The sequence below is a fragment of the Trichosurus vulpecula genome, chromosome 4, assembly GCF_011100635.1.
Source record: "Trichosurus vulpecula isolate mTriVul1 chromosome 4, mTriVul1.pri, whole genome shotgun sequence".
NCBI classification, from domain to species: domain Eukaryota; kingdom Metazoa; phylum Chordata; class Mammalia; order Diprotodontia; family Phalangeridae; genus Trichosurus; species Trichosurus vulpecula.
The window spans coordinates 393,100,864-393,128,788 of record NC_050576.1 but is presented as its reverse complement, the minus strand read 5'-3'; the positions used below and the strand labels follow the sequence as shown (position 1 = coordinate 393,128,788).

Here is a 27,925-nt window from a genome sequence, read left to right as displayed (position 1 = left end):
CCTGACTAGCATCCTTCACTGGATTAAATTAGCTAAGGTTAAAAGAAAAGAAGCTTGGTTACTTCTGTTTAAATAGAGCAATTGAATAGAATTTCAGCCATGCTAGGAAATCTCCCTTTGAAGGGGTTAGCTGTCACCACACACTTATTGCCAATTTATACCTCTAGACTTGTATTAAACAGGTGCTTTAGTGGGAAAGACCCAGACCTGGCTAGTGTTTGAGAAGTGACAAGTCAAGAAATCCCTTTTGGGCCCTTCCATTATTCACTGAGGCCAAGACAACCCATCCAGTGTGGGGTTTTCAACTGTCTGGTGGATACAGATTGTCAGCATGATTATTGCCTGGATTGCCATTACAGCTAACCCCAATTTACTAGAAAAATGAACTTGCTGTTACTCTTGTAATCTATGCTAGATTCTGGTGACCATAAATTTCTTTGTCTCTCCAATTTCTCATATGTAGCAGCATCCTGTTGGTGGTCTTGTATTATTCTCTCAGGAATGTTTAAAGATTAATTAATGCTTCTTCCATACTTTAATGACATATTTTAATGAACTGCAAAATCATTAAAATGCTTTAAGTTTCTTGGAGATAGGTGCTAGTTTTTAAAATATTTTTGTTTATTGTTTTTGGCAGGGCAATTGGGGTTAAGTGACTTGCCCAAGGTCACACAGCTAGTACATGTGTCAAGTGTCTGAGGCTGGGTTTGAACTCAGGTCCTCCTGACTCCAGGGCTGGTGATCTACTCACTATGCCACCTAGCTGCTCCTAGTTTTTTAAAGAGATTAAGTGCTTTTGAAAAAAAAAATCTCCTCATTTTGCATTTCTATATAAAGTGATATTTGGTGAGTGTATTAGGAGACAATATATAAAATGAAATCCTAACAATTATTAATAAAATAAATATAATTGAGTATTAATTATTATTCATTAATAACCAACTAATTATTAATTAATAATCAATTGATTATTAAATAATAATAAAATAAAAGGAGCTAGAGTTATTTAACCTAGAATGATCAATCATCATCTTTTACGTACATAAAAGATTATTTAAAAGGGGGATAATCAGCTGTATGTTTCCAAAAAGAAGACTGACTTAAATAACATGTGGAATTGGGCAAGGAAGACCTTTTTTCTGTTTGTTTTCACAGTGAGGCATGTTGAATCACAGAATTGGCAGCTAGAAGAGTCTATGAAATTTCCATCTCTGTAGATCTTTAAAAACATAATAACTGGTATGAGTACTGAATAACTCGGTTGTAGGGCTTTACATATGGCCTTTGATGTCCTTTTTATCTCTAAAAGTCTCTGGAATTTAGATTACCAGTGCATTAAAACAGCTCTTAATTGTGGTGTGCCATTGGGCTACCAAAAACCAAAGTCAAAACCTAAGCACACACACACTCTCTCTGTCTCTCTTTCTCTTTCTGTCTTTCTGTCTCTGTCTCTATCTCTGTCTCTGTCTGTCTCTCTCTGTATATGTGTATATATGTATCTGTCTTTGTTTTGGTTTATCTGTCTCTTTGTGGTTCTCTGCCTTGTCTCTGTTTTTCTCTCAAGAGAAACTTGTGGCTGTTGCCCTGTGGATCACTTGAGTTTGGGAGTTCAGAGCTGAAGTAGGGTCAAAAGTCCAGTAAGTCTATTACTAACATGGTGAGCCCTAAATAAAAAGAGAAATTTTAAGTACCTCTTTTTTTAGGAGTGAAGTGGAGTAAATCAGGGGTGGGGAAGAGCAGAGCAAAACAAGACAAGTCTCTACTTAGAAGCTGATTCATAGACATAGTAGAAAAGAGTATTTTCCAAATATAGATCTAAATATTTAAAGAGTGGATTAAAGAAGATGGCAAGAAAAGGCAGGGACTGGCCTAAGCGCTCCCCAAAACCTCTCTGAACACCTTTAAATAATGCCCTAAACAAATTCTGGAGCAGCAGAACCCATAAAAGGACAGGGTGAAACAATTTTCCAGCCCAAAACAACTTAGAAGGTCAGCAGGAAAGGTCTGTCACAGCACAGACCCATCTCAAGCAAACCAGGAACAGGCCTTGGGAGTGACTGAATCAGCAGCAGCAGCAGCTGCTTCCAGAGCTCTCAGCCTAAGGACAGTACACGGGTCAAACAACTGGTCAGAAGGAAATTACAGGGCTCTCTTTGCTGGCACTGGAGGCAGAATTCTGCTGCTGTGCCTATACTTAGATCTGAGTGGCAATCCCAGGGTGAGGAGGAGCACTAACACAGCAGACCTTGGGGCTGCAGTGGAGTCTCAGTTCCAGGGCAGAAAAGAGTACTTGTGGTCACTCATAGACTAGAGCCCAGGCCAAGAGAGTAGTAAACATGCCTCTCCTTAGATCATACCTCTGTGGAAGAACTGAAAACTTATAGGTCCCTAGAAGTATTTCTGAAAACAGCTGCACAAAACCCCTAAAGCTTGGGACAGTATGCCCTCCACGCTGGAAACAGAGCCCCACTTTAGCAAAGAGTTAAAAGTCAAGAAATAGGCTGGAAAAAATGAGCAAACAACAGAAAAATTCTGACTATAGAAAGCTATTATAGTGACAAGGAAGATCAAAACAAACACTCAGAAGAAGACAACAAAGTCAAAGCTCCTACATCCAAAGCCTCCAAGAAAAGTATGAATTGGTCCCAGGCCATGGAAGAACTCAAAAAGGATTGGAAAGCAAGTAAGAGACATAGAGGAAAACTTGGGAAGAGAAATGAGAGTGATACAAGAAAATCATGAAAAAAGAGTCAACAGCTTGGTAAAGGAGGCACAAAAACACTGAAGAAAATAACACCTTAAAACAGAATAGGCCAAATGGTAAAAGAGGTAAAAAAGCCAATGAAGAGAAGAATGCCTTAAAAGCAGGATTGGTCAAATGGAAAAGGAGGTGCAAAAGCTCACTGAAGAAAATAATTCCTTAAAAATTTGAATTGAGGGGGCGGAGCCCAGAAGGCAGCTGGAAAGCAGTGACCTGCCTAGGGCTCTCCCCCAGGACCCTCCAAACACCTATAAAAATGGCTCTGAACAAATTCTAGAACTGCAGAACTCACGAAATAGCAGAGGGAAGTAGGGCTCCAGCTCAGGACAGCCTGGATGGTCGCTGGGTAAGGTCTGTCACACATGGAGCTGGGAATGGAGCAGGGCAGAGCCCCGTGTGGGTTGTGCCCAGACCAACCAGACCAAGAGTCAGGCAGAAAAGGCCCTAGCGCCCTGAATCAGTGAGCTGTGGCAGCTACCAGACTTCTCAACCCACAAACACCAAAGACAACAGAGAAGGTTACTGGGAAAAGCTGTTCGGCCACTGCCTGGGAGCAGCAGAGGTGGTGTAGCTACAGAACTACAGCTGTAGTTGCTTCCAGCCCCAGGCCCACCTGGTGAGAAGAATTAAGTTGAAGATGAGAGCGGGAGTGCTGAGCCTGCTTAAGATCTAAGTCGAGGTCCAGGTTGGTGGTTCTTGGGGGAGGAGAAGCATTAGTGTGGCAGAGCTTGCTGTGTAGAAATGGCTCTGAAAACAACAGTGGATCCCCTCAAGCTTGGTACAAAATACTGTCTACTCTACAAGCAGTCATACCCTGATGAAAAAACTCAAGGGTCAAGTAGTTGGCTGGGAACATGGCCAGGCAGCGAAAATGGACTCAGATTCAGTCTCAGACTTTGGAATCTTTCTTTGGTGACAAAGAAGACCAAAACATACAGCCAGAAGAAGTCAACAAAGTCAAAGAGCCTACCTCAAAAGCCTCCAAGAAAAACATGAACTGGTTTCAGGCCATGGAAGAGCTCAAAAAGGATTTGGAAAAGCAAGTAAGAGAAGTAGAGGAAAAATTGGGAAGAGAAATGAGAAGGATGCAAGAAAACCATGAAAAACAAGTCAATGACTTGCTAAAGGAGACCCAAAAAAATACTGAAGAAAATAACACCTTAAAAAATAGACTAACTCAAATGGCAAAAGAGCTCCAAAAAGCCAATGATGAGAAGAATGCCTTGAAATGCAGAATTAGCCAAATGGAAAAGGAAGTCCAAAAGACCACTGAAGAAAATACTACCTTAAAAATTAGATTGCAGCAAGTGGAAGCTAGTGACTTTATGAGAAATCAAGGTATTGTAAAACAGAACCAAAGGAATGAAAAAATGGAAGACAATGTGAAATATCTCATTGGAAAAACCACTGACCTGGAAAACAGATCCAGGAGAGATAATTTAAAAATTATTGGACTACCTGAAAGCCATGATCAAAAAAAGAGCCTAGGTATCATCTTTCAAGAAATTATCAAGGAGAACTGCCCTGATATTCGAGAGCCAGGGGGTAAAATAGAAATTGAAAGAATCCAATGATCACCTCCTGCAAAAGATCCCCAAAAGAAAACTCCTAGGAATATTGTCGCCAAATTCCAGAGCTCCCAGATCAAAGAGAAAATACTGCAAGCAGCCAGAAAGAAACAATTTGAGTATTGTGGAAACACAATCAGGATAACATAAGATCTAGCAGCCTCTACATTAAGGGACCGAAGGGCTTGGAATATGATATTCCAGATGTCAATGGAGCTTGGATTAAAACCAAGAATCACCCACCCAGCAAAACTGAGTATCATGTTCCAAGGCAAAATATGGACTCTCAATAAAATAGAGGATTTTCAAGCTTTCTCAGTGAAAAGACCAGAGCTGAATAGAAAATTTGACTTTCAAACACAAGAATCAAGAGAAGCATGAAAAGGTAAACAAAAAAGAGAAATCACAAGGGACTTACTAAAGTTGAACTGTTTTGTTTACATTCCTACATGGAAAGATGATGTGTATAATTCATGAGACCTCAGTGTTAGGGTAGCTGAAGGGCACATACAAACATACATACATACTTACATACATATATATATATATATATACATACACACATATATATACACATATAGACAGAGGGCACAAGGTGAGTTGAATATGAAGGGATGATATCTAAAAAAAAATTAAATTAAGGGATGAGAGAGGAATATATTGAGAGTGGGAGAAAGGGAGAGATAGAATGGGATAAATTGCCTCACATAAAAGTGGCAAGAAAAAGCAGTTCTCTTGGAAGGGAAGAAGGGGCAGGTGAGGGGGAATGAGTGAATCTTGCTGTCATTGGATTTGACCTGAGGAGGGAATAACATACACGCTCAATTGGGTATCTTATCCCACAGGAAAGAAGGAGGAAGGAGATCAAAAAAGGGGGATGATATAAGGGGGGCAGGTAGGAGGAGGAGGTAATCAAAAGCAAACACTTTTGAAAAGGGACAGGGTTAAGGGAGAAAACTGGATTAAGGGGGATAGGATAGGAAGGAGCAACATATAGTTAGTCTTTCACAACATGAGTATTGTGGAAGGGTTTTGCATAATGATACACATGTGGCCTATGTTGAATTGCATGCCTTCTTAGGGAGGGTGGGTGGGGAGAGAAGAGGGGGGCAGAAGTTGGAACTCAAAGTTTTAAAAGAAGATGTTCAAAAAAAAGTTTTTGCATGCAACTAGGAAATAATATATACAGGCAATGGGGCATAAACATCTATCTTGCCCTACAAGAAAGTAAGGGAAAAGGGGATTGGGGGGGAGTGGGGTGACAGAAGGGAGTGCTGACTGAGGAATGGGGCAATAAGAATATATGCCATCTTGGAGTGGGGAGGAGGGTAGAAATGAGGAGAAAATTTGTAATTCAAACTCTTGTGAAAATTAATGCTGAAAACTAACAATATTAAATAAATAAATGATTTGTTAAAAAAAATCAAATTGAGCAGTTGGAAGCTAATGACTTTATGAGCAATCAAGAAACAATAAAAAACCCAAAAGAATGAAAAATAGAAGACAATGTGAACTATATCATTGGAAAAACAACTGACCTGCAAAATAGATCCAGGAGAGATAGTTTTAAAATTACTAGACTTCATGAAATCCATGATCAAAAAAAGAGCCTAGACATCATCTTTCAAGAAATCATCAAGGAAATCTGCCGTGGTATTCTAGAACCAGAGAATAAAATAGAAATTGAAAGACTCTATTGATCACCTCCTGAAAAAAGATCCCCAAGTGAAAACTCCCAGGAATTTTATAGCCAAATTCCAGAGTTCCTAGGTCAGGGAGAAAATATTACAAATAGCTAGAAAGAAACAATTTGGGTATCATGGAGCCACAGTCAGTATAACACAAGATTTAAACAGCTTCTATATTAAAGAATTGGAGGGCTTAGAATATGATATTTCAGAGGGCAAAGGAGCTAGGATTACACCTAAGAATCACCTACCCACAAAACTGAGTATGAGCCTTCAGCGTTAAAAAAATGATATTCAATGAAATAGAAGACTTTCAAGCATTCCTGATGAAACACCAGAGCTGAAGAGAAAATTTAACTTTCAAATACAAGACATACAAAGCTAAATAGGAAAGAGAAATCATAAGGGACTTAATAAGGTTCAACTGTTTAGATTCCTACACAGGAAGATGATATTTGTAAGAACTTTCTTATTATTATGGCAGTCAGAAGGAGTATACATAGACACAAGGCATGGGTATGAGTTGAATCTGATGGGATGATTATCTAAAATAATTAAATTAAGGGTGATAAAGAAGAATGCACTGGGAGAAAGGGAAAGGAAGAGGTAGCATGGGGTAAGTTGCATGACATAAGAGAGGCATAAAAGAGTTTTTACAATTCAGGGGAGGATTGGGGAAATGGCCGGGAATGCTTTAATCTTATTCTCATCAGAAGTGGCTCAAAGAGGGAATAACATGCACACTCAATTGGGTATAGAAATCTATCCCATCATTCAGGAAAATAGGAGAAGAAGGAGATAAGAAAGGGGGGATGCTTATAGAAGGGAGGCTGGATTGGGGGAGGTGGTAGTCAAAAGCAAAGCACTTTTGTGGAGGGACAGGGTGAAAGGAGAGAAAGAAATAGAATGAGCAGGGAAAATAAGATGGAGGGAAAATACAGTTAGCAGTCATAACTGAAAAAAATTGAAGCAAGTTCTTTTTCTGATAAAGACCTCATCTCTCAAATATATAAACAAGTCAAATTTATAAAAATAAGAGCCATTCCTCAACTGATAAACAATAAAAAAACAATCATTTTTCAAATGAAGCAACTAGTGCTATTTATAGCCGTACGAAAAAATGCTCTAAATCACTGTTGATTGGAGAAATGCAAATTAAAACAATTCTGAGGTACTACCTTATACCTATTAGATTGGCTAACAGGACAGAAAAGGAAAATGACAAATGTTGGAGTGGATGTGGGGAAAATGAAAATTCACAGTTGGTAGAACTGTGAATTGATTCAACAATTCTGCAGAGCAATTTGGAACTATGCCAAAAGGGCTATAAAACCATGCATACTCTTTGACCTAGTAATACTGCTACTAAGCCTGTTTCCCAAAAGAGATACAAAACCAAAAGGAAAAGGACTTACATGTACAAAAATATTTATAGTAGCTCTTTCCTGGTGGCAAAGAATCGCAAAGTGAGGGGATGCCCATCAATTGCAGAATGGCTGAACAAATTGTGATATATGATTGTGATGGAATACTATTGTGCTATAAGAAATGATGAGCTAGATGCTCTCAGAAAAACCTGGAAAGACTTACACGAACAGATGCAAGGTGAAATGAGTAGAAACAGGAGAAAATTGTGCACAGTAATGGCAATATTGTTGGATGATCAACTGTGAATGACTTGGCCATTCTCAGTAATACACTGATCCAAGACAACTCTGAACTACTTATGATGAAAAATGCTGTCCATTCCTGGGAAAAGAACTGATGGAATCTGAATATAAATCAAAGCATATCCTTTTTACTTTCTTAATTTTTCTTGTTTTTTTTTCAATGTTGGTCTATATTTTCTTTTACAACAACATTTACAACTAATATGGAAATATATTTTGCATGACTATACTTGTATAACCTATATCAAATTGCTTAATGAGGGAGTGGGGAGAGTGGAAGAAAATTTGGAACTCAATTTTAAAAATGAATGTTGAGAAAACTTCTGGGAGCCAAGATGGCAGAGTAAGAATTAAGTTGCTCTTACCCTCCTTATAGACTTTGAAAAACTCAGAGAATATTGCCCCAAGAAAAATCCTGGAATAGTGGAGCCAGCAGAAAGATGGGGTACAACAGTCTTTTAGCTTGGGAGGCTAGGGGGATTAATGGGAAAGGTCCCTTTTGCTGTGGCTGAAGGAGACCAGTACAGGATGGGAGGCATACCAGAAAGTCAGCAGTAATTCCCACCTCAGCAAACAAGTGGGAGATCCTGAGTCCCAGGATGATGGAGCAGGCAAGCACACATACCAGGTACACATCAGCCACCACCACCAGCTATGGCTCAGCACCAGGTAAACTTCCAGACCGCTTTAACATCCAGCTGCCAGCACCTGAGGCCCCAGCACAGAAAACCAGTAACCAGGCCCCTAGTCCTCAGTATGAGGAGTCTGGGACAGTGGCCCCTGGGCCCCAGAAGCAGAGATCAAATCTAAAAGCCAGAAAAAAGGCAAACAACATGAACAAGAAACACAATGATCACAGAGAAATATCTTGGTGACAGGGAAGATTAAAACATAAAATCAGGAGAGGACAACATGGTCAATATACCCACAACTGAAACCTCAAAGGGGAATATGAACTGGCCTCAAACCCAAAAAGTCTTCTTGGAAGAGCTCAAGCAGGATTTTAAAAGTCAAGTAAGAGAGGTAGAAGAAAAATTTAAAAATACAATTGACAAAATGGAAAAAAGTACACTAAAGAGAAATGAATGTTGAAAATTATTTTACATGTAATTGAGGAAAAATAAAATACTAAATTAAGCAAAAAAAAAGAGTGAATTAAAATGCTGTATTCCTCCAGCTTATTTTCATGCTTCTCTTTTGCAGCTTTTTACTTAGCCATCGAATATCCTTAAATAATGTCATACACCCTAGAGTTGTTCCTTTGGTATATAGGAGTAGTGATGGTAATGACATGTTCTTTGGAAATCTTAAATAAGCGCTATTTAAATGTAAGTTGTTATTATCATCCCACTCTCATCTTTTTTGATGGGTCTCAAATAGAATCAGTCCTGAGACAAGACACTATTCTGCTATTATTTAATTTAACATTATCATATTCTACTATTATTATATCTGATGTTCTATGAACCTTTGCACCAGGGACAAAATATTATTACTATTATAATACCTAAAAGATCTGTGATTTCATCAGTGCGGGGAGGGAACTCCCTCTGTCAATTCAGATTACAACCTATCTCTGACTCAGTGGAAAAGTCCTCTGGAGTTGCCTTCCTCCCCTCCCCCTCCCTTGTTACCATCTTTGTCTGTAGTCATTTAAGATGTCACATGCATCCTGGGTCCTCATGATGAAAGCTATCCTCTCCATCAGCCAGCGATTTTCTCTCTCAATGAATCGAAGCCTTTCTGTCTCCTTCTGTAGAGTTCAGGAACAGGGAAAAGATCATCTTTAGAAAGCTTTGGGAAGGAACATCAGCACTTTTACTACACCTGTCTCTCTGATTCCCTCTACTCTGCATTTGCTTTCCTCTAGTCAAGGGTCTGGGTGGTAGGTATTGAGGGCTGCAGCACAGAAATCTTCTGATATCATGGAGATAATCATGAGGAGAAGTTTTTCAAATGAATCCTTTGTGATTCCAAATACACAAAAATGAAGACCACTCTTATGCTCTGAATAGAAGTTAAAAAACAAAGACGACAAGGAATGTGGTGTCATTAGGTCACTGAGACATGACAATGTTGAGACGTGACAGTGGCAATGGAGAGAAAAGCAAGTCTCCACAGGGGAGGTTAAGGCTCCAAAGCAGAAAACCTTTGAGTCTAGAGGAGAGGGCTAGCCTTTCACTATGTGTCTGACTTTCTAGAGTTCAGAAACACTGGCCTGGATTGCTCTGAGTTTGTTGTTTGCATTTATCAGGTCCATTTAAGATTACTCCTTGATTCCTGGTTTTATTTCTGTCTTTAAAATGAATGAGCTCATGCTACTTTTTTTAATCATCTCTGTCAACCCCAACATATAGAGGCAATACCATTTAAGAACAAAGAAACAAATGAAAACCTCAAACCACAACATTTTGATTTTATGATCAGATATCTGAGTAACCATGCCACTCCAACTCTCTACATACAGCTGCATTTTAAAAATATAGTTAAGTGGTAAAAATTACTCTAAGCTTTAGAACTGACAGAGTGCTTAGCTGATAGGAATGTGTTTTTTTTATCATTTTTCTATTGCTATTTTCCTTCTACCTCCCCTTATAATTTTTAAAAATTAGTAATAAGATGAGGGGTAATGCTAAGAAAAAAAGAAGGATTTCTCAGCTCTGTTCAGCTTTCTCCAACTGTCCTTTTTATAAAATGTGATTTTTTTAAAGTTACTGTGCCCAACCTTTTAAATTCCCTGGGTTTTCAGCTGACCTTTTTTTTTTCTTGGTTATTGTTAGCTATTACATTAACATAGAGAAATCACCCAAAGGATACCTTGAATTTCTTTAGGTTGAGTTGAATATGGTTGTAGATCAAAGGAGGACGGCAATCTACTACTGCTTTGGCAGTTTCAATCTGTAAATAGAAAACGAACATTTTTATTCCAGGTATGGACAATCAAATTAAATCTGCTAAGATTTGTAGCCACACTGTTATTAGAAATGGAATCACAGTTTTGTCCTCTTAAAAAAAACGTTACTAGCATTGACAATTCACAAGGGGAGTGTGTACTGGAGTCACCTCATACCAACTCAGAGATCGAATCGTTTAATTTTCAGTGTGAGTATTTACACCTTAAAAGAGGCAAAGGCTACAAATCAGGGCTTGGTATTTTATTGATTGTCTAGAGTCTAGACTTAAGAGAGTGATGGAGAACATGTTGATAATGTAGGTTAAGCTTAAAAGTGTGTCTTGAAGGGTTGGTTTGTTTTCCTCCAGAGAGCTGGTTGTTAAGTGTCAGCACTGGTCCCCACCTCCCCAGCTTACCCCTTCTAGTCAGTCAGTCAAAAAGCATTTATTAAGCAACTACTATGCACCAGGCACTTTGCTAAGTGGTGGTCGTACAGAGACAAACAGAAAGCTGTCATTGCTTTCAAGGAGCTCACAGTCGAATGGGGGAGACCCAACATGCCAATGTGCCTCAACAGATAGTTTTTATGGGTGACAAGGAAAACATAACAGAACAAAGCATCCTTTATGGCAGACTTTCTGGTGATGAACCTTTCCACACTAGTTCCACCTAGTTTTTGGAAGAAAGATACATAACCCATGAATGACCCTCTCTTCCAAGCCTTTCTGGTTTGATAGGAACTTCAAGGGCTTCTGAAAGGGTAAATCTAGGCACTGCCAAGTGGAGGAATATCTGTGTTTGTATGTGTGTGAATGTATACACATAGAGACAGCAGATAGAAATATATTTGTATATGGACACACATACATAAATGTATAACACACAAACATAGATCATTACTACCATTTTTCATAGTACCAGTGATTTTACAGGTTTGGGGAATTTATGGTGAGATAACTCCCTCTACCAATGCTGTAATAGAATCTGTAGATAGATAGAATAGAATCTGTAGAATAGATTCTGTAATAGAATCTGCGGCTTAAGAGTTTTAGAGAGTAAGGTTAAGTGACTTACTTCAAGCCACACAGCAATTGTAGGTGCTGGACCTGAATCTAGGTTGTCCTCACCCTGAGGTTTTCCATTCATATGATATGCTGCTTCCCAATGAAAGAATATTTACAAATCATTATTCATCACCTCAACTGTACCCACTAACTCAAAGCTAAGAATTATTAAAAAGAATTATTAGTGACCTAATGATTTCATTCAGCATTTTAGGATCACTCTGTGGACACTGGAAGGGGAAAAGAAATCTATGTTATTTATGTTTTAAAATGAAGAATTAAATGAAAAGGAATAAAAGACTTTCTTGCTAATGTTCATTTCTACTTCACTGTGTATTTTCCCAAAGTCCTGTTGGTCATTAATTAGGGATGCTAACTTGGGCCTGTGTTTAAATTCTAGGTCTTCAAGTAAACAGTCTTAAAGCTCTGTTAATTGCAAAATAAACTTATTCTCAGAGTTTCTGTTTGGGGAATTTATAAATCAGGGGATTAATTAGAATTTAAGAACATCCAATATGCTACACAGATGGGGGATTGGTGAGAATTACTTGCATTCTAAAAAGGAGGCCTTTGAAATGTTAGTTCCCTCGGTGTTCTTAAGTTTTTGTTTTACTGACGGTAGCCAATTTAACTGAGGAGCATTTAAGGATGACAGAAAGCTGGAGTATTCAGAGCCTCTGCCAAGGAAGGACAATCAGAAATAAAGGCAAAGGATTTTTAAAAGACTAGATACTGTGAGTCAGTGGAGAGGTGGGATTAAATTCCATTGATCCACAACTTTGGGAACCTCCAGCATTGAAGTACAAGGTTTATTTCACTCATGTCACAGCTGTCAGGCAGGGACAACTGGGAGGATGAGCCCAGAAAGCCAGCCCCAGTACCCTGTGAATTAAAAAAAAACTGATGAGTTACAGGGTTCCCTGAAGCCCTGGGGGCCCGGCCTGGGAGGGGGCGGGCTGGGGAGGGGGCCGGGAAGAAGAAGCAAGGTGGTTGGGTACCTCCTTATCTCTTTTATCACCCCTTTGAAAATAAAGAACTCACCACCAAAAAAAATTCCATTGATGCAACAGCTTTTCAAAAAGACTTGCATTTGAATCTCAGCTGGGTTACTTACATGCTGTGTGACCTTGGGCAAGTAATGGCCTCTCTGGGCCTCTGTTTCCTCTTCTGTAAAATGAGGTGATTGGACTACATGATCTTTAAATTCCTTTCTGACTATAAATCCTACAATTTTATAAGTCTTTTCTATAAAGTAGGACACTTTATATATAGAATTTTGCCTTGGGGCAAACAGCGGTATGAAAATTTTGGGCAGAAAGGTGAAGTTCTAATCTTAGAAGCCTGTCTGTAGGAATATTCTCTAATGAGTTGTAGAGGGTTTCTTGTTTGCTTATTTGGTGTTTTTTTTTTTTAAAGAAACTGGCTTGGCAGCATCAGAGCCAAGGTAAGATTAGATATTTTTGTAAGGTAAGGATCCTAGTTACCAGAAAGCAGGGGTGACAGGGAGATTAAGGTTGTGCCCTAATGGGAGAAATGAGGCACCTTTTTCACTGACAAAGACATGTCCAGCAGTACCTGGGTTAAAGGAAAAAAGCCTTAGACACTATGTTCCATATGCAGTGGGGGAGCGGAGGAGAGGGTAGGAATACAAAGTTTAGATAAGCTCTACCTATGAGTTATGGCCTAGATAATTGCCTATCTTGTATAACCTCAGTTTCTACTCTGGTTGCTCTTTAGGCTAAATTAATATTAATTTATATTTCTGTAGGAACTCACCTTCAACATGTATCATGGAAACTGTAGGGAAGTAGGGCTAGGTATAACAGAATTTTGCTTTCCCAACAACTTTTCAACAACACGTTCTATAAGTCTACAGAGACTTCTATACAAAAAAGATTATTATTAAATGCTGACCAGTTTTTCACCTCTGTAGTTAAGTGAGAGGAAAGGGGCTTAAAATGTATGGAGAAAATTCAACTTTATGTAAGGTGACCTTAAAGTGATTTTAAAGTACATCAGCATCAAATTACTGTACCCATTCCCTAGAGACATCTTTTAAAACAATATTGTCATTTTATTGTTATGATTTATGTTGTGCCTCATTCTCCCTACTGCACTATAAACTCAAAGAGAATGGGGAAAGAATCAGAGCCAGCTGAATTGACAATCGGAGAAGGAACTAAGGGTGGGCAAGAAAGACGATCATGTAGGGGTGCAACACATAGGTAAACATTGTATTCTCCCCTCCCCAAACACACACACACACACACACACACACACACACACACACACACACACACACAGAGCAAGTACTCAGTAAATATGGTTGCACTGTTTCTAGATAGACGTAGCAAAAGCTCGGTTAAGACTGCCAAAGAGAATCCTGTCTTTAGGTGGATGGTTTTTGATGATCTAAGCTGAGGACTCTCCTGAGGAGCTTACTAAATTGCAACCTTTTTAAGGGCAGGAATGATTTTATATTTTATACCCTTGCATGCATATAGCTTACACTAAAATATTCAGAGTGGGAGTTAGAAGGAATATGAGAAGACTTTCCTGGCCCCCCGCTCCCAGTTGTTAGTATCAGCTTTTTCAAACTAGCACGCATACATTTATCTTTTGACATAGTATTGGCACCCAGTAAGCTTAACTATTTCTAGTTTGTCTTTATATCTTTACTTCCAAGCATAGTGCCTTGCATTTGGTAGCATCTTAAATGCTTATTGGATTAAGTTGGATTGGATTGGATTGCTGGTTTCTAAAGCAATACTTTTTTCTTTCCTGGGATAGGAGGACTGGGAGGAAGTTATAAATATTTTAGAAAATGTTTGTGGAATTAACTGAACCTGTGGTTTATCTCAGTCCAAAGCTGAATGATCTAATATACTGATCTTCTGTTGCACATGAACATAAGCCAATGTACATGTTATACAAGTTTGTAAATTATTCTGGATGTCACTCTGGGATACAACAATCATGAAGTTCTTATGGCAAACCAGGCTTTCCTTTAAGATGAACCTGTCTTTGTAAAAAAAAAAAACACACAAGGCAGATGGGGGGTGTAGTAACAGAGGGCTGAGCCTGGGGTCAAGGAAGACCTAACTTCAAGTCTAGTCTTAGACACTAACTGTGAGACCTTGGATAAGTTACTTAACCTCTGTCTGCCTCAATTCCCTCAACTGTAAAACGGGGATAATAGCACCCATCTCCTATGGTTGTTATATGGATCAAATGAAATAATATTTGTAAAGTGCTCAGCATAGTATACATAACAGGCACTTAATAAATGCCTGTTTCCTTCCCGGAATACTCTTCCTCAAGTCTACCTCTCAGATTTCTTATCTTCCTTCAAAGCCAAGTTCAAGTACATCCTCTTTGGTAAAAACTTCTCTGATTAAACTCTTCACCCCTGGTTACTAATGCCCTCTCCTTTTTCAAAATGGCTTTTATTTACTTATCTGTGGATTAATGAACAAGAGCTAATTTTGTGGTTAGCCTCCACTAAAGTCCTACTTTGATGCACCATTACAGCACAGTGGCAACCCTGTATTCCTGAAGGCCATGCCAGTAGGGCACAAGCCCTAGAGAAAGGGGATAGATCCCTTTGGCAGTCATCTGGTGAAGTGTATTCTCAGGTGAGGCCCTTCTCAATTATGATTTTCAATGCATAAAATAAAATACCAAGTATCACAAATAAGTAGTTATCAAAATATATTTTTTAAAAATTCACAGACTCCAGGTTAAGATCCCCTGCTCTAGGGTATGGACCCAGTGATGAGCTCAATGTCTTTTTTTCTGAGGACCAGTGTAGCTAAGTTCAGAGGCTCATTGCAAAGCTGATAACCTTTTTTGGTTATAGCAGCTCTCAAAGCCCATCTGCTAAGTTATAGAGGGATTGTCACTTATGTCAGTGGAGGAGATACTCTTACTTAGTGAAATTATAGATCCCTGAAGTATTGAAGTATATGGTTTGTGCCTTCTTCCCCCTCTGCATCTTCTCTGAATGTATACTGCTTGATGGCAAGTTCTGTTTGCTTGTTTGTATCCACAGCACACAGTATGGGTTTTAAAATATTTGTTCAGTTGAACTGAAGTATTGCTAGTTCTAATATTACTCTTGCTTGAGACAGGGCATTGGAATGGCATTGAGTTTTATGATATTATGGTCTTTGAAGATTACAATGCATACTCTAGAAGGTAACATTTAAAGAGGTAGCCTGGTGTGTCCCATCAGTCTTTGTGTGTGACCTTTTCTTGTGGGTTAAGGAGAAAGGACTGGAAAGTCTATCAATACCAAGGAAAAGGGAGTTAGTCCTTAAAAAAACCAAAACACACACAACTAAGCTGGTTAGCCTACTAACGTCTTGAACAGCAAATGTATCACAGTGTAACTCCCAAGAAACTCCATCTGATGTCAAGCCTTCGGTTGCAGTCAGAATGAAGATTGACTTTTCTCATGAAGGCCGGAGAGTGGTAAGAGTGACAACAGGCCCAAGGACTAAATGTCGTCAGCCCAGAGCCTTAGTTAGACCAGGGTCCCTCTGCTGCCCACGTCAGTAGCACAGCACAGATGGTCAGAGGGGCAGGAGGACTGTCTTTTTATCAGGTTAAGGATGACTCTTGAATCTTCAAGATAACACCGAATAATTGAATCTTTTGACTTTATTGCTGTCCACTTCTGAATGTTAGTATTTACTTCAATTTTACTTTGTGTGTTGTTTTATGTATGTTTGTCCAAACCCCTCCAAGATTCAATAAGATGGTAAGTTTCTTACAAGCAAGCATTATCGTTTCCTATTTCCTTTAACCCCTAGTGACTACTCCCGTACCACACACATAGTAGGTAATAAATATTGAGAATAATAGAATGTTACTAGAAATTGTCTAGTCTCGGCCCCTCATTTTACAGATGAGGAAACTGAGGCCCAGAAAGAGAGCTCAATGGTGGCAGTCAGAACTAGAACTTAGCTCTTCTGATTCTTAGAACTATTGTCTTTCTGCTATACCACAATGCCCTTCATTCCTTATTCCCTAAGAGAAATCCTAGACCATGTCTTTGTGTCTTTTTTTTTTTACATAATTGTGGGGATAGGTTAAGCGATATATAAAATTATTCTTTTAAAGAATAACCTGGAGGTAGCCAGAAGATGAGATGTCTAAAAGGCCTGCCAGTCTGTGATCTTTGGAACTGCTAAGAGGAGAAAACCTTTCCTTTGCCCCTCTAGTGTGGCACGGACTCGCCCTCCCCCACCCCTACCTCCACCCTCAGGTAAATGGAAGGGTTTTCTCTAGTAGTCCATGATATTCTGAATTATAGATTTTCACGTATCTCTGTCAGGTGCACATCTGTGACATTCTGAATTGTCAGAAAATTGGGCTGATTCATTTTGTATGTCATTTTTCATAATGACCTTGTTGGATAGGTTCTTAGTTTTGCTATTTCTCTCAAAGAAACTAACATCTAGCTAACCAATATGACTTTCCCAAGTGCTAACAACATTTGTCTGGTGATAAACCCAAAATAGAAAGTGACAGTGAAGAAACCTGTTTTACTGGTAGTCCCCAGCTCACAAACTGGTTCTGGAAATTTGTTTAGAGGTCAGTTGTTTGGAATGTAGAAAGCATTTATCCATAGAAACAGTTTTGTCAATGGTGGTTAGGTTAATAGGCCATAAAAGCCTATTTAACCCACAAAGTACTTGAACCAAATGCTTCAGAAACTTTTTTTACAATCAGATTTGTTATTTTGTCTGTGTAGGAAGCTTTTGGTGAGAAACTTCTACTTTAGAGAATATTACACAGCCAGTGTTAGAGACAGAACCTGAATCCAGCCCTTCTATGCTTAGGCAAGCTTTATGCCATTTTGTCTCCCTGTAGAAACTTTCATCTGTTACATTATTTCTGCGGGAAAAATCTATTTGGAACCCCAAATTAAATGATAGGATTAGGAACACACCTGTCTGTACTCCTCAACATGCTCGATGGCAGGAGGGAAGGTCTTTCTTTCCTACAGCCACTATGGTGACCCAGCAGTGAAAGTATCTTCCTGACACACCTGTGACACACCTTGATAAGTGTTGGCAATGGCTGTGCAGTAGTGGCCATTCACAGGTGGGCAGGATGTAGGAGTGCAGTCAGAGGACCTGTGTTCAAATCACACAGCTCTGTGAACTCACTGGGTACATGACCTTGGGCAAGTTACATCATCTCTTTGTGTCTCAGTTTCCTCATGTATGAAGTCAGGAATTGGACTAAGTCATCTCTAAATTCCCCTTCAGCTCTGACATTTTGGGATCCTAATTGTACAATTTTCATCTATGTCTTTCTATAAATCCTTCATAGAGGATTTGATAAAAGGAGCATACATGTACCATATGTCCTAAAACATGCCATATTTAAAACCCCATTATGTTCAGTGGAGAATGAATTAAATAGTCAACACATATAGTTAAACTTATAGGAAATGGTGATAAAAATTTCTAAAACCATGCCTAAAATTACTTTTAGATTTCCATGGAAAATAATATTATTTCACCACTATTGTTCTATACATTCCTTCTGCTATCTCTACATCAGGGGAAGTAACTGTATTCTTTAATGAAAGGCAACATACATAATTAAAAAGGTTTGACAGGCCCTGAATACATCATTTCATTAGCATTATGATAATAAGAGAAAGTATCCTGTGAAAGGCTATATATGAGGAGGGATCCTTAACCTTTTTTGTGTCATGGACCCCTTTGGCAGTTGGGTAAAGCCAACTGACCCCTTCTCACAAGAATGCTTTAAAATACATAAAATAAAGTACATAGGATTACAAGTGAAATCAATCATATTAGAATACAGTTTTTTTTAAAGTTCATGGACCCCAAGTTAAGAATCCGTATGAGAGACTAAAATGTAACTTCCAAGTGCCGTGGGTGAGAACAAAATCCCTTTTTTCAGAGGCCAGTGTGTAACTATGATGGATGTTAGCAATAGGCCTCCTCGTTCCCCAGTGGAAGAATTGAACTGCCACTTTATTTAGCTACTGTTGAACAGGGCCTGCTAAACATGTAATTTTTCTTTTATGTGGGCTAATTTCTGTCCCCTCCTCTTGCCATTTGTAGCCTCTTGGGTCCAGGCTGGATTTGATCAAAAATGGATCCCTGCTCTGATGCGTTAAAGCTACTATAAGGGATACACAAGGAATCCCCATTAGTATGGCTGATAACTTCAACTGGGCATACATCTATAAATGGCAAACAGCACTTCCTAACAATGAAACCAATTAGATGCAAGAAAGGGTCTCCTGAGATAGGTGATGCGGTGGAATTCCTCCCTCCTTGCCAGCATCACTCAGACACAGAGAAGATGTGGCAGTCAGAAACATGTTGTGGGGAAACAGCATCAGAGAAATGGCTAGGGAATCAAAAGGTCTCCATCAGCCCTGAGTCTTTAGTCTGGGTAATGAGAGAATGCACTAAAGGCTGCTTCTGGTAGTTAACTAGGTGAAGGTGCTTATTGGCCTTTCTCCTGTAAACTCCCATTTGTGAAATACTAGTGAGAGAACTATCCTCATTTGCATCTGAAAATATTGTCTATCAAAATCATCCATGCTCAGTTACAAGGTTAGAATTGTGCCTACCTTTCTCCTGTGGTCTCTGTAGGCTCTCTCCCATGCTCTCTGGCTGAATATATTGTCAAAGTAATTAAACATAGGGTGGCAGGATCGATGCATTTCTAACTGTTTGATGGGTCTGTGTACCTCTTCACGGAGAGGTGTCACTTTAACACAAACCTTCATGCAAAGCCCTGGAGACCGTACTTGTGTTTGCAGGAGATCACATGGCAGTTGTCATGCCATCCAAGCTAAAGGGAAGAAAAGGAATAGCTGGTGTAGCTTTTCAAACAATATACAGAATGGCAAAGAAGAAATGAATTCCAGTATTCCAAGGGGAAAGTTTCTCAATAGTACTTGAATAGAATAGAAATTCCATTTTGGTTACCACTTTTCCCATTTGCTCAGTGACCGAGGAAGAAAATATACCAGACTGATAATATTAAAATATTCTTTTTTTCCTTTCCTAACCTTTCCTTTCCCTTCCTCTCCTTTCTCCTCTCCTCTCCTTTTCTAATGGAGTTTCAAAGAGTCAGACACAACTCAAATGACTGAACAACAACAAAAAACAAGCAGAATCCATGGGACGCACTACTTAAGTTTGTTTGCCTCTGGAAAATCATTACCAGTAAAATGTTCTGGTCTCATTCACACAGACCCTGCCTCAAACATTGCTTTGATTTTTAATGTGGTCAGACATTTGGGTGGCAGTGAGTTATTGGAAACAATACTGGATTTGGAGTCAGAACTTGGGTTTGAATTCTGCTGCTGCCACTAGTCAGCTCTGTGTCTTTGTGCAAATCACTTCTCCAATCTGGGATTCAGCTTCCTAATCTATAAAACAAGAGAGGTGGACTTCATAACCTGTGAGGACCTGGATAGCTCTAACTCTGTGATCCTATTCCTCTTTTAAAAGTCAATCAAAATTTATCTACCATTTAATATTCAATCTAGGGAGAATCTGGCCTCCATATTTTTAAGCCACACAATGAACACTTGTAATTGATGTGGCTAAGAAATTGTTTGGTTTTCTGGTAGGCCACTGTGGTTGCTGATTAGTGTGTTGGAGATAGGTTAAGAATATCTGTTGTAATTAAAGACAGTATAAAGGAGAAAACGTTAAAAGAGGAGGTTGATCCTTTTTTGCAGCAAAAGTTTAAAATATGATGTGCCCGAAGGGCATAAAACTGTGCATGCCCTTTGACTCAGCAATACCACTTCTAGATCTATATCCCAAAGAGATCATACAAATGGGGAAAGGACCCACATGTTCAAAATATTTATAGCAGTTCTTTTTGTAGTGGCTAAGAATTGGAAATTGAGGAGATGTCCATCAACTGGAGAATGGCTGTTTTATAGCCATTTTATAGCCATTTATAGCCATATACTATTGTGCTATAAGAAATGATGAGCAGGCATATTTCAGAAAAACCTGGAAAGATTCATATGAACTGATGATAAGTGAAATGAGAAGAACCTGGAGAACATCAGCCACAGTGTGTGATGACTGACGGTGATAGACTTAGCTCTTCTCAGCAATGCAAGGATCTAAGACAACTCCAAAAGACATATGATGGAAAATGCCATCCACATCCAGAAAAAGAAATTTGGAGTCTGAATGCAGATGGAAGCACACTATTTGCTTTCTTTTTCTTTTGTTGTTTTGTTTTGTTTCTTCTTTCTCATGGTTCCCCTCATTGGTTCTAATACTTCTTATGTCATCACTAATGGGAAAATATGTTTAATATGAATGTATATGTACAGCCTATGTCAGATTGCATGCCATCTTGGGGATAGGGGAGGAGACGGAGGGAGAGAAAATTTAAAACTCAAAACCTTGGGCATAACCCACAGAACAGCAGAGGGAAGCAGGGCTCCAGCCCAGGACAGCCTGGATGGTCTCTGGGTGAGGTCTATCCCGCACGGAGCTGGGAGCTGGGAGTGGAGCAGAGCCCAGCCTGAGCGGCGTGGACCAACAAGACCAGCAACCGGGCAGAGCATGCCCTAGCGCCCTGATTCAGTGAGCTGCGGCAGTTACGAGACTTCTCAACCCACAAACACCAAAGACTGCTGAGAAGGTTAGTGGGAAAAGCTGCGGGAGTGGAAGGAGTTCGCAGTTCGGCTTCCAGCCCAGGGGGCAGCGGAGGTGGGGCAGCTACGGCTGCTGCTGCTTCCGGCTCCAGGCCCACCTGGTGGGAGGAATTAAGTGGTGGATCAGAGCAGGGGTGCACAGCCTGCCGAAGATCTAAGCAAAGTTCGGGTTGGGGGTTCTTGGGGAAGGAGCAGTGCTGGTGTGGCAGAGCTGGCACCTCCCCCCCAAACATGGAACATAGAACTCTGTAGTCTACAAGCAGTCATACCCCACTGAAAAACTCAAAGGTCAAGTTAGTTGGCTGGGAATATGGCCAGGCAGCGAAAACGCACCGAGATTCAGTCTCAGACTCTGCATTCTTTCTTTGCTGACAAAGAAGACCAAAACATACAGACAGAAGAAATTAATAAAGTCAAAGAGCCTACAACAGAAACCTCCAAGAAAAACATGAACTGGTCCCAGGCCATGGAAGAGCTCAAAAAGGATTTGGAAAAGCAAGTTAGAGAAGAAGAGGAAAAATTGGGAAGAGAAATGAGAAGGATGAGAGAAAACCATGAAAAACAAGTCAATGACTTGCTAAAGGAGACCCAAAAAAATACTGAAAAATACACTGAAGAAAACAACACCTTAAGAAATAGATTAACTCAAAAGGCAAAAGAGGTCCAAAAAGCCAATGAGGAGAAGAATGCCTTGAAAGGCAGAATTATCCAAATGGAAAAGGAGGTCCAAAAGACCACTGAAGAAAATACTACTTTAAAAATTAGATTCGAGCAAGTGGAAGCTGGTGACTTTATGAGAAATCAGGATATTATAAAACAGAACCAAAGGAATGAAAAAATGGAAGACAATGTCAAATATCTCATTGGAAAAACCACTGACCTGGAAAATAGATCCAGGAGAGATAATTTAAAAATGATTGGACTACCTGAAAGCCATGATCAAAAAAAGAGCCTAGATATCATCTTTCAAGAAATTATCAAGGAGAACTGCCCTGATATTCTAGAGCCACGGGGCAAAATAGAAATTGAAAGAATCCATCGATCGCCTCCTCAAATAGATCCCAAAAAGAAATCTCCTAGGAATATTGTTGCCAAATTCCAGAGCTCCCAGATCAAGGAGAAAATACTGCAAGCAGCCAGAAAGAAACAATTTGAGTATTTCGAAAACATAATCAGAATAACCCAGGATCTGGCAGCTTCTACATTAAGAGATCGAAGGGCTTGGAATGCGATATTCCGGAGGTCAATGGAGCTAGGATTAAAACCTAGAATCACCTACCCAGCAAAACTGAGTATCATGCTCCAAGGCAAAATATGGATTTTCAATAAAATAGAGGACTTTCAAGCTTTCTCAATGAAAAGACCAGAACTGAATAGAAAATTTGACTTTCAAACATAAGAATCAAGAGAAGCATGAAAAGGTAACCAAGAAACAGAAATTGCAAGGGACTTACTAAAGTTGAACTGTTTTGTTTAAATTCCTACATGGAAAGATGACATGTATGATTCATGAGACCTCAGTATTAGGGTAGCTGAAGGGAATATGCATATATATATATATATATGTTTATGTATATATATAAGTGAATGTGTATGTATGTATATGTCTATGTGTATATATATATATATGTGTGTGTGACACAGGGTGAGTTGAAGATGAAGGGAAGATATCTAAAAGAAATAAAATGAAATTAAGGGATGAGAGAGCAACATACTGAGAGAGGGAGATAGGGAGAGGTAGAATGGGGTGGATTATCTCACATAAAGGTGGCAAGAGGAAGCAGTTCTGTGGGAGGAGGGGAGAGGGCAGGTGAGGGGGGAATGAGTGAACCTTGCGCTCATCAGATTTGGCCTGAGGAGGGAATACCATACATACCCAATTGGGAATCTTACCCCACAGGAAAGAAGAGGGAAGAAGATAAAAAAAAATGGAGGGGATGATGGAGGGGAGGGCAGATGGGGGTGGAGGTAGCCAAAAACAAACACTTTCGAAAGGGGACAGGGTCAAGGGAGAAAATTCAATAAAGCGGGATGGGTTGGGAAGGAGCAAAATGTAGTTAGTCTTTCACAACATGAGTATTGTGGAAGGGTTATACATAATGATACACATGTGGCCTATGTTGAATTGCTCGACTTCTTAGGGAGGGTGGGAAGAGAAGAGGGGAGAGAATTTGGAACTCAAAGGTTTAAAATCAGATGTTCAAAAACAACAAAAAAAAGTTTGTAAGATACACAGGCAATGGGGCGTAGAAATTTATCTTGCCCTACAAGAAAGGAAGGGAAAAGGGGATGAGAGGGGAGGGGGGTGATAGAGGGGAGGGCTGACTGGGGAACAGGGCAACCAGAATATACGCCATCTTGGAGTGGGGGGGAGGGTAGAAATGGGGAGAAAATTTGTAATTCAAACTATTGTGAAAATCAATGCTGAAAACTAAATATGTCAAATAAATAAATTTAAATTTAAAACTCAAAACCTTATGGAGGTAAATGTTGAACACTAAAAATAAATAAATTTTTTAAAAATGAAAGGAAAATTTCTCAAAATGTTAATTATACGTTTTACTCCCACAAAGGACCAGTTATTAAAATAATGCTATTGTGTAGTATTGCACTGGATATTTTCTGGATAATTCAAATTATAGCTAATGTTTACTTGGACCATGAAGATAATGAAGACTATCGTTCATTTTTGGACCTGTCTTTACAGGTAATTTGCATGTACAAATCCAAGTTTTAGACAAATAAATCTTATATTCAGCCCAGCTTAGGGTTAAAATTTATGTTACCCTGATACATCATTAAATAATGTGCTAAATGTGTTATTATATTTGTAAGTATGTGTGAATGAAAATCAATATTTAGATCTCCTGTGACAGTGATTTCTGGTTTGAAGTCTCCTTTTTATTTTCCTTCAAAGGGAATATAAGAAATACGTGCTCAGTAATAGAGCACCCAACTTATTTCTCATTCCTTAATAATCAAGTTTATTTTTAGGGGGATAAAATCTATGCTACTAGTAGGAAAAGTGATTGCCTAGGAGTGGGGAGACCCAGGTTCTAGTCCTGGCCCTGCCTTTTACTACCTGTTTGACTTTGAGCAAGTCACTTAACCTTCCTTGGCCTCAGTTTCCTCATCTGTAAAATGAAGGAGTTAGATTAGATCAATTCTGTGTCCTTTTCAGCTTAAAAATCCCTCAGATTTAGTCAGCTTTCAGAAGCAAAGTAAGTATCTCTTGTTGACTAATACTAGCCCCCAGTGAGCCCTGCTTCAATTTCATTGTCTTTATTAACGTCATTAGGACACACTGCTATGGCATTGATCAGTCAATCAACAAGCCCATGGACTGTACTAAGATAAAGAAAGACGTGATATTGGAAATGACTCCCTTGGGGCAGAAAGTGTCCAACACATTACTGGGGAAGAGCAGAGGACAGCTACAAGTAGTTCCAGAAAGAATGAAGCGGCTGGACCAAAGCCAAAAGGAACATCAGCTGTTGATGTGTCTGGTGATGAAAGTCTGATGCTACAAGAATCGATATTGCCTAGGAACCTGGAATATAAGATTTATGAATCAAGGTAAGTTTTTGTTGTTGTTCAGTCACATCTAACTCTTGGTGATCTCATTTAGGGTCTGCCTGACAAAGATAATGGTGCAGTTTGCCATTTCCAGCTCAGAAAACTGAGGCAAACAGGGTTAAATGACTTACCCAGGGTCACACAGCTAGTAAGTGACTTAGGCCAGATTTAAACTCAGGAAGATGAGTCTTCCTGACTCCAGGCCTGGCACTCTATCCACTGTGCCATCTAGCTGCATTAATCAAACAGGAGATGAAAAGTTTAAACATCAACATCTTGGGTGTCAGTGAATTTAAATGGACAGGAATGGGTGAATTTAATTCAGGTTACCATTACATATACTATTGTGGGCAAGAATCCCTTAGAAGAAATGGAGTAGCCCTCATAGTCAAGAAAAGGGTGAGAAAAACAGTACTAAGGTATAATCTTAAAAATAACAGTATGAATACAAGGCAAACTATTCAGCTTCACAGGAATATAAGTATACGCTCCAACCACTGATGCTGAAGAGAACAAAGTTGCTTGGTTCTATGAAGACCTACAATATCTTCTAGAAATAATACCAAAAAAAAGATGTTACATTCATCATATGAGTGTCACAGCAAACACTCTTTTTCAATCCAAAAGGCAACTCTACACATGGATATCACCAGATGGTCAATATTTAAATCAGATTGATTTCTCTGAAGGTGGAGAAACTGATTACAGAAAACAAGGCCTGGAGCTGACTGTGGTTGAGATCATGAGCTTCTTATCACAAAATTTAGATTCAAATAGAAGAAAATAGGGAAAACCATGAGACCAGACCTAAATAAAATCCCTTATGAATATGAAGTGGAAGTGATGAATAGATTTAAGGGATTAGATCTGCCAAATAGGGTGCTCAAAGAACTATGGACAAAGGTTTACAATATTGTACGGGAGGCAGCAACAAAAAATATTCCAATAAAAGAGCAAGAAAGCAAAATGATCCTCTGATAAGACTTTACAAATAGCTGAGGAAAGAAGGAAAGGTAAAGAGAAAAGAGAAAGGGAAAGATACCTATATGAATGCAGAATTCCAGAGAATAGCAAGGAAAGATATTCTTAAATGGGTGATGCAAAAAAAAAAAAAATAGAAGAAAACAACAGAAAGGGAAAGACAAGAAATCTCTTCAACAAAATTAGAGATATCAAGGGGACGTTTCATGCAAAATGGACATGATAAAAGACAAAAATGGCAGGGATTTAACAGAAATACAAGAGATTAAGAAGAGGTGGCACATATATGCAGAAGGACTATTCAAGAAAGGTCTTAAATATCACTAATGACCATGATGGTGCGATTACTGATTTGGAGCCATATGTCTAGGACAATGAAGTCAAGTGGGCCTTAGGAAGCATTGCTAACAATAAAACCAGTGGAGGTGACAGAATTCCAGCTAAGCTATTTCAAATCCTAAAAGATGATATTGTTAAAGTGCAGCATTCAATATGCCAACAAATTTGGAAAACTCAGCAGTGGCCGCTGGATTGGAAATTTATGTCCCAAGCCCAAAAAAGGGCAATGTCAAAGAATGTTCAAATTACTCAACAGTTGCATTCATTTCACAAGCCATCAAGGTTATGCTTAAAGATTGTGTATGATAGGCTTCAGCAATATGTGAACCAAAAACTACCAGAAGAGCTGGCTGGTTTTTGAAAAACTAGAGACCAATATTTGCTGGGTTATGGAGAAAATGTGGGAGTTCTAGAAAAATATCTACTTCTGTTTCATTGACTACATTAAAGCCTTTGATTGTGCAGATCACAATAATATGTGATAAGTCCCTAAAGAGATGGGAGTACCACATCAGTCATCTTGTTTCCTGAGGAACCTGTATGTGGGTCAAGAAGCAAGAGTTAGGACTGAAAAAGGAAAAAATGGTTTAAGATTGGGAAAGGAATATGGTTTATTGTCACCATATTTATTTAACATATATGCAGAATACATCATGTGAAATTCCAGGCTGGAGAAATCAAAAGCTGGAATTGAGATTCCTGGGAGAAATATCAACAATCTCAGATATGCAGATGATACCACTCTGGTGGCCGAAAGTGAAGAATTAAGAAGCCTTTTGATGAAGATTAAAGATGAGAGTGTAAAAGCTGGCTTGAAGCTTAACATTAAAAATAATAATAATAAGATCATGGCAACTAGTCCTATTATTTCCTGGCTAATAGAGGGAGAAGAAATGGAAACAGTGTCAGATTTTATATTCTTGGTCTCAAGGATCACTGCAGATGGTGACTGCAGCCATGAAATCAAAAGATGCTTGCTCGTATTCATAAGTGAATTCTACCAAACATTTAAAAAACAATTAATCCTAATACTATATAAACTATTTGGAAAAATAGGTGAAGAAGTAGTCCTACCAAATTCCTTTTATGACACAAATATGGTGCTGACACCTGAACCAGGAATATCCAAAACAGAGAAAGAAAATTATCAACCAATTTTCCTAATGAATATTGAAGCAAAAATTTTAAATAAAATGCTAGCTAAAAGATTAGAGCAATATGTACAAGGATCATACACTACAACCAGGTGAGATTTATACCAGGAATGCAGGGCTGATTCAATATTAGGAAAACTATCAGCATAATTGACCATGTCAATAACAAAAGCAACATAAACCTTATGACTATCTCAATAAATGCAGAAAAAGCCTTTTGACAAAATGCACCATCCATTCCTATTAAAAACACTAGAGAGCATAGGAATAAATGGAGTTTACTTTAAAATGATAAGTAATATCTATCTAAAGCCATCAACAAGCATTATCCATAATGGAGATTAGCTAGAAGTCTTCCCAATACAATCAGGGGTGAAGCAAAGATATCCACTATCACCTCTCCTGTTTAATATTGCACTAGAAATGCTAGCTATAGCAATAAGAGAAGAAAAAGGAATTAAAGGAATTAGAATAGGCAATGAGGAAACAAAGCTATCACTCTTTGCAGATAATATGATGTTATACTTAGAAAATCCTAGA

General features: G+C 38.9%; 1 protein-coding gene across 1 annotated transcript; it reads right to left on the bottom strand.

The window, feature by feature from the left end:
• Positions 1-9,317: 9,317 nt before the first annotated feature.
• On the bottom strand, positions 9,318-19,430 carry CFAP97D2 (CFAP97 domain containing 2). The gene is made up of 3 exons (XM_036757251.1): positions 19,272-19,430; positions 10,505-10,585; positions 9,318-9,440 (listed from the first exon to the last, which is right to left on the bottom strand). Exons 1-3 carry the CDS (start codon positions 19,428-19,430, stop codon positions 9,318-9,320), a joined length of 363 nt encoding a protein of 120 aa, XP_036613146.1.
• Positions 19,431-27,925: the final 8,495 nt, after the last annotated feature.

Coding starts and splice junctions, on each gene's coding strand:
- CFAP97D2 (XM_036757251.1), bottom strand. CDS start 19,430: ATGAAGGTTTGTGTTAAAGTGACACCTCTCCGTGAAGAGGTACACAGA. Junction 10,586..19,271: donor ACAGAGACCACAGGAGAAAG/GTAGGCACAATT, acceptor TTCTATTTACAG/ATTGAAACTGCCAAAGCAGT. Junction 9,441..10,504: donor TCAACCTAAAGAAATTCAAG/GTATCCTTTGGG, acceptor TGAACTCTACAG/AAGGAGACAGAAAGGCTTCG.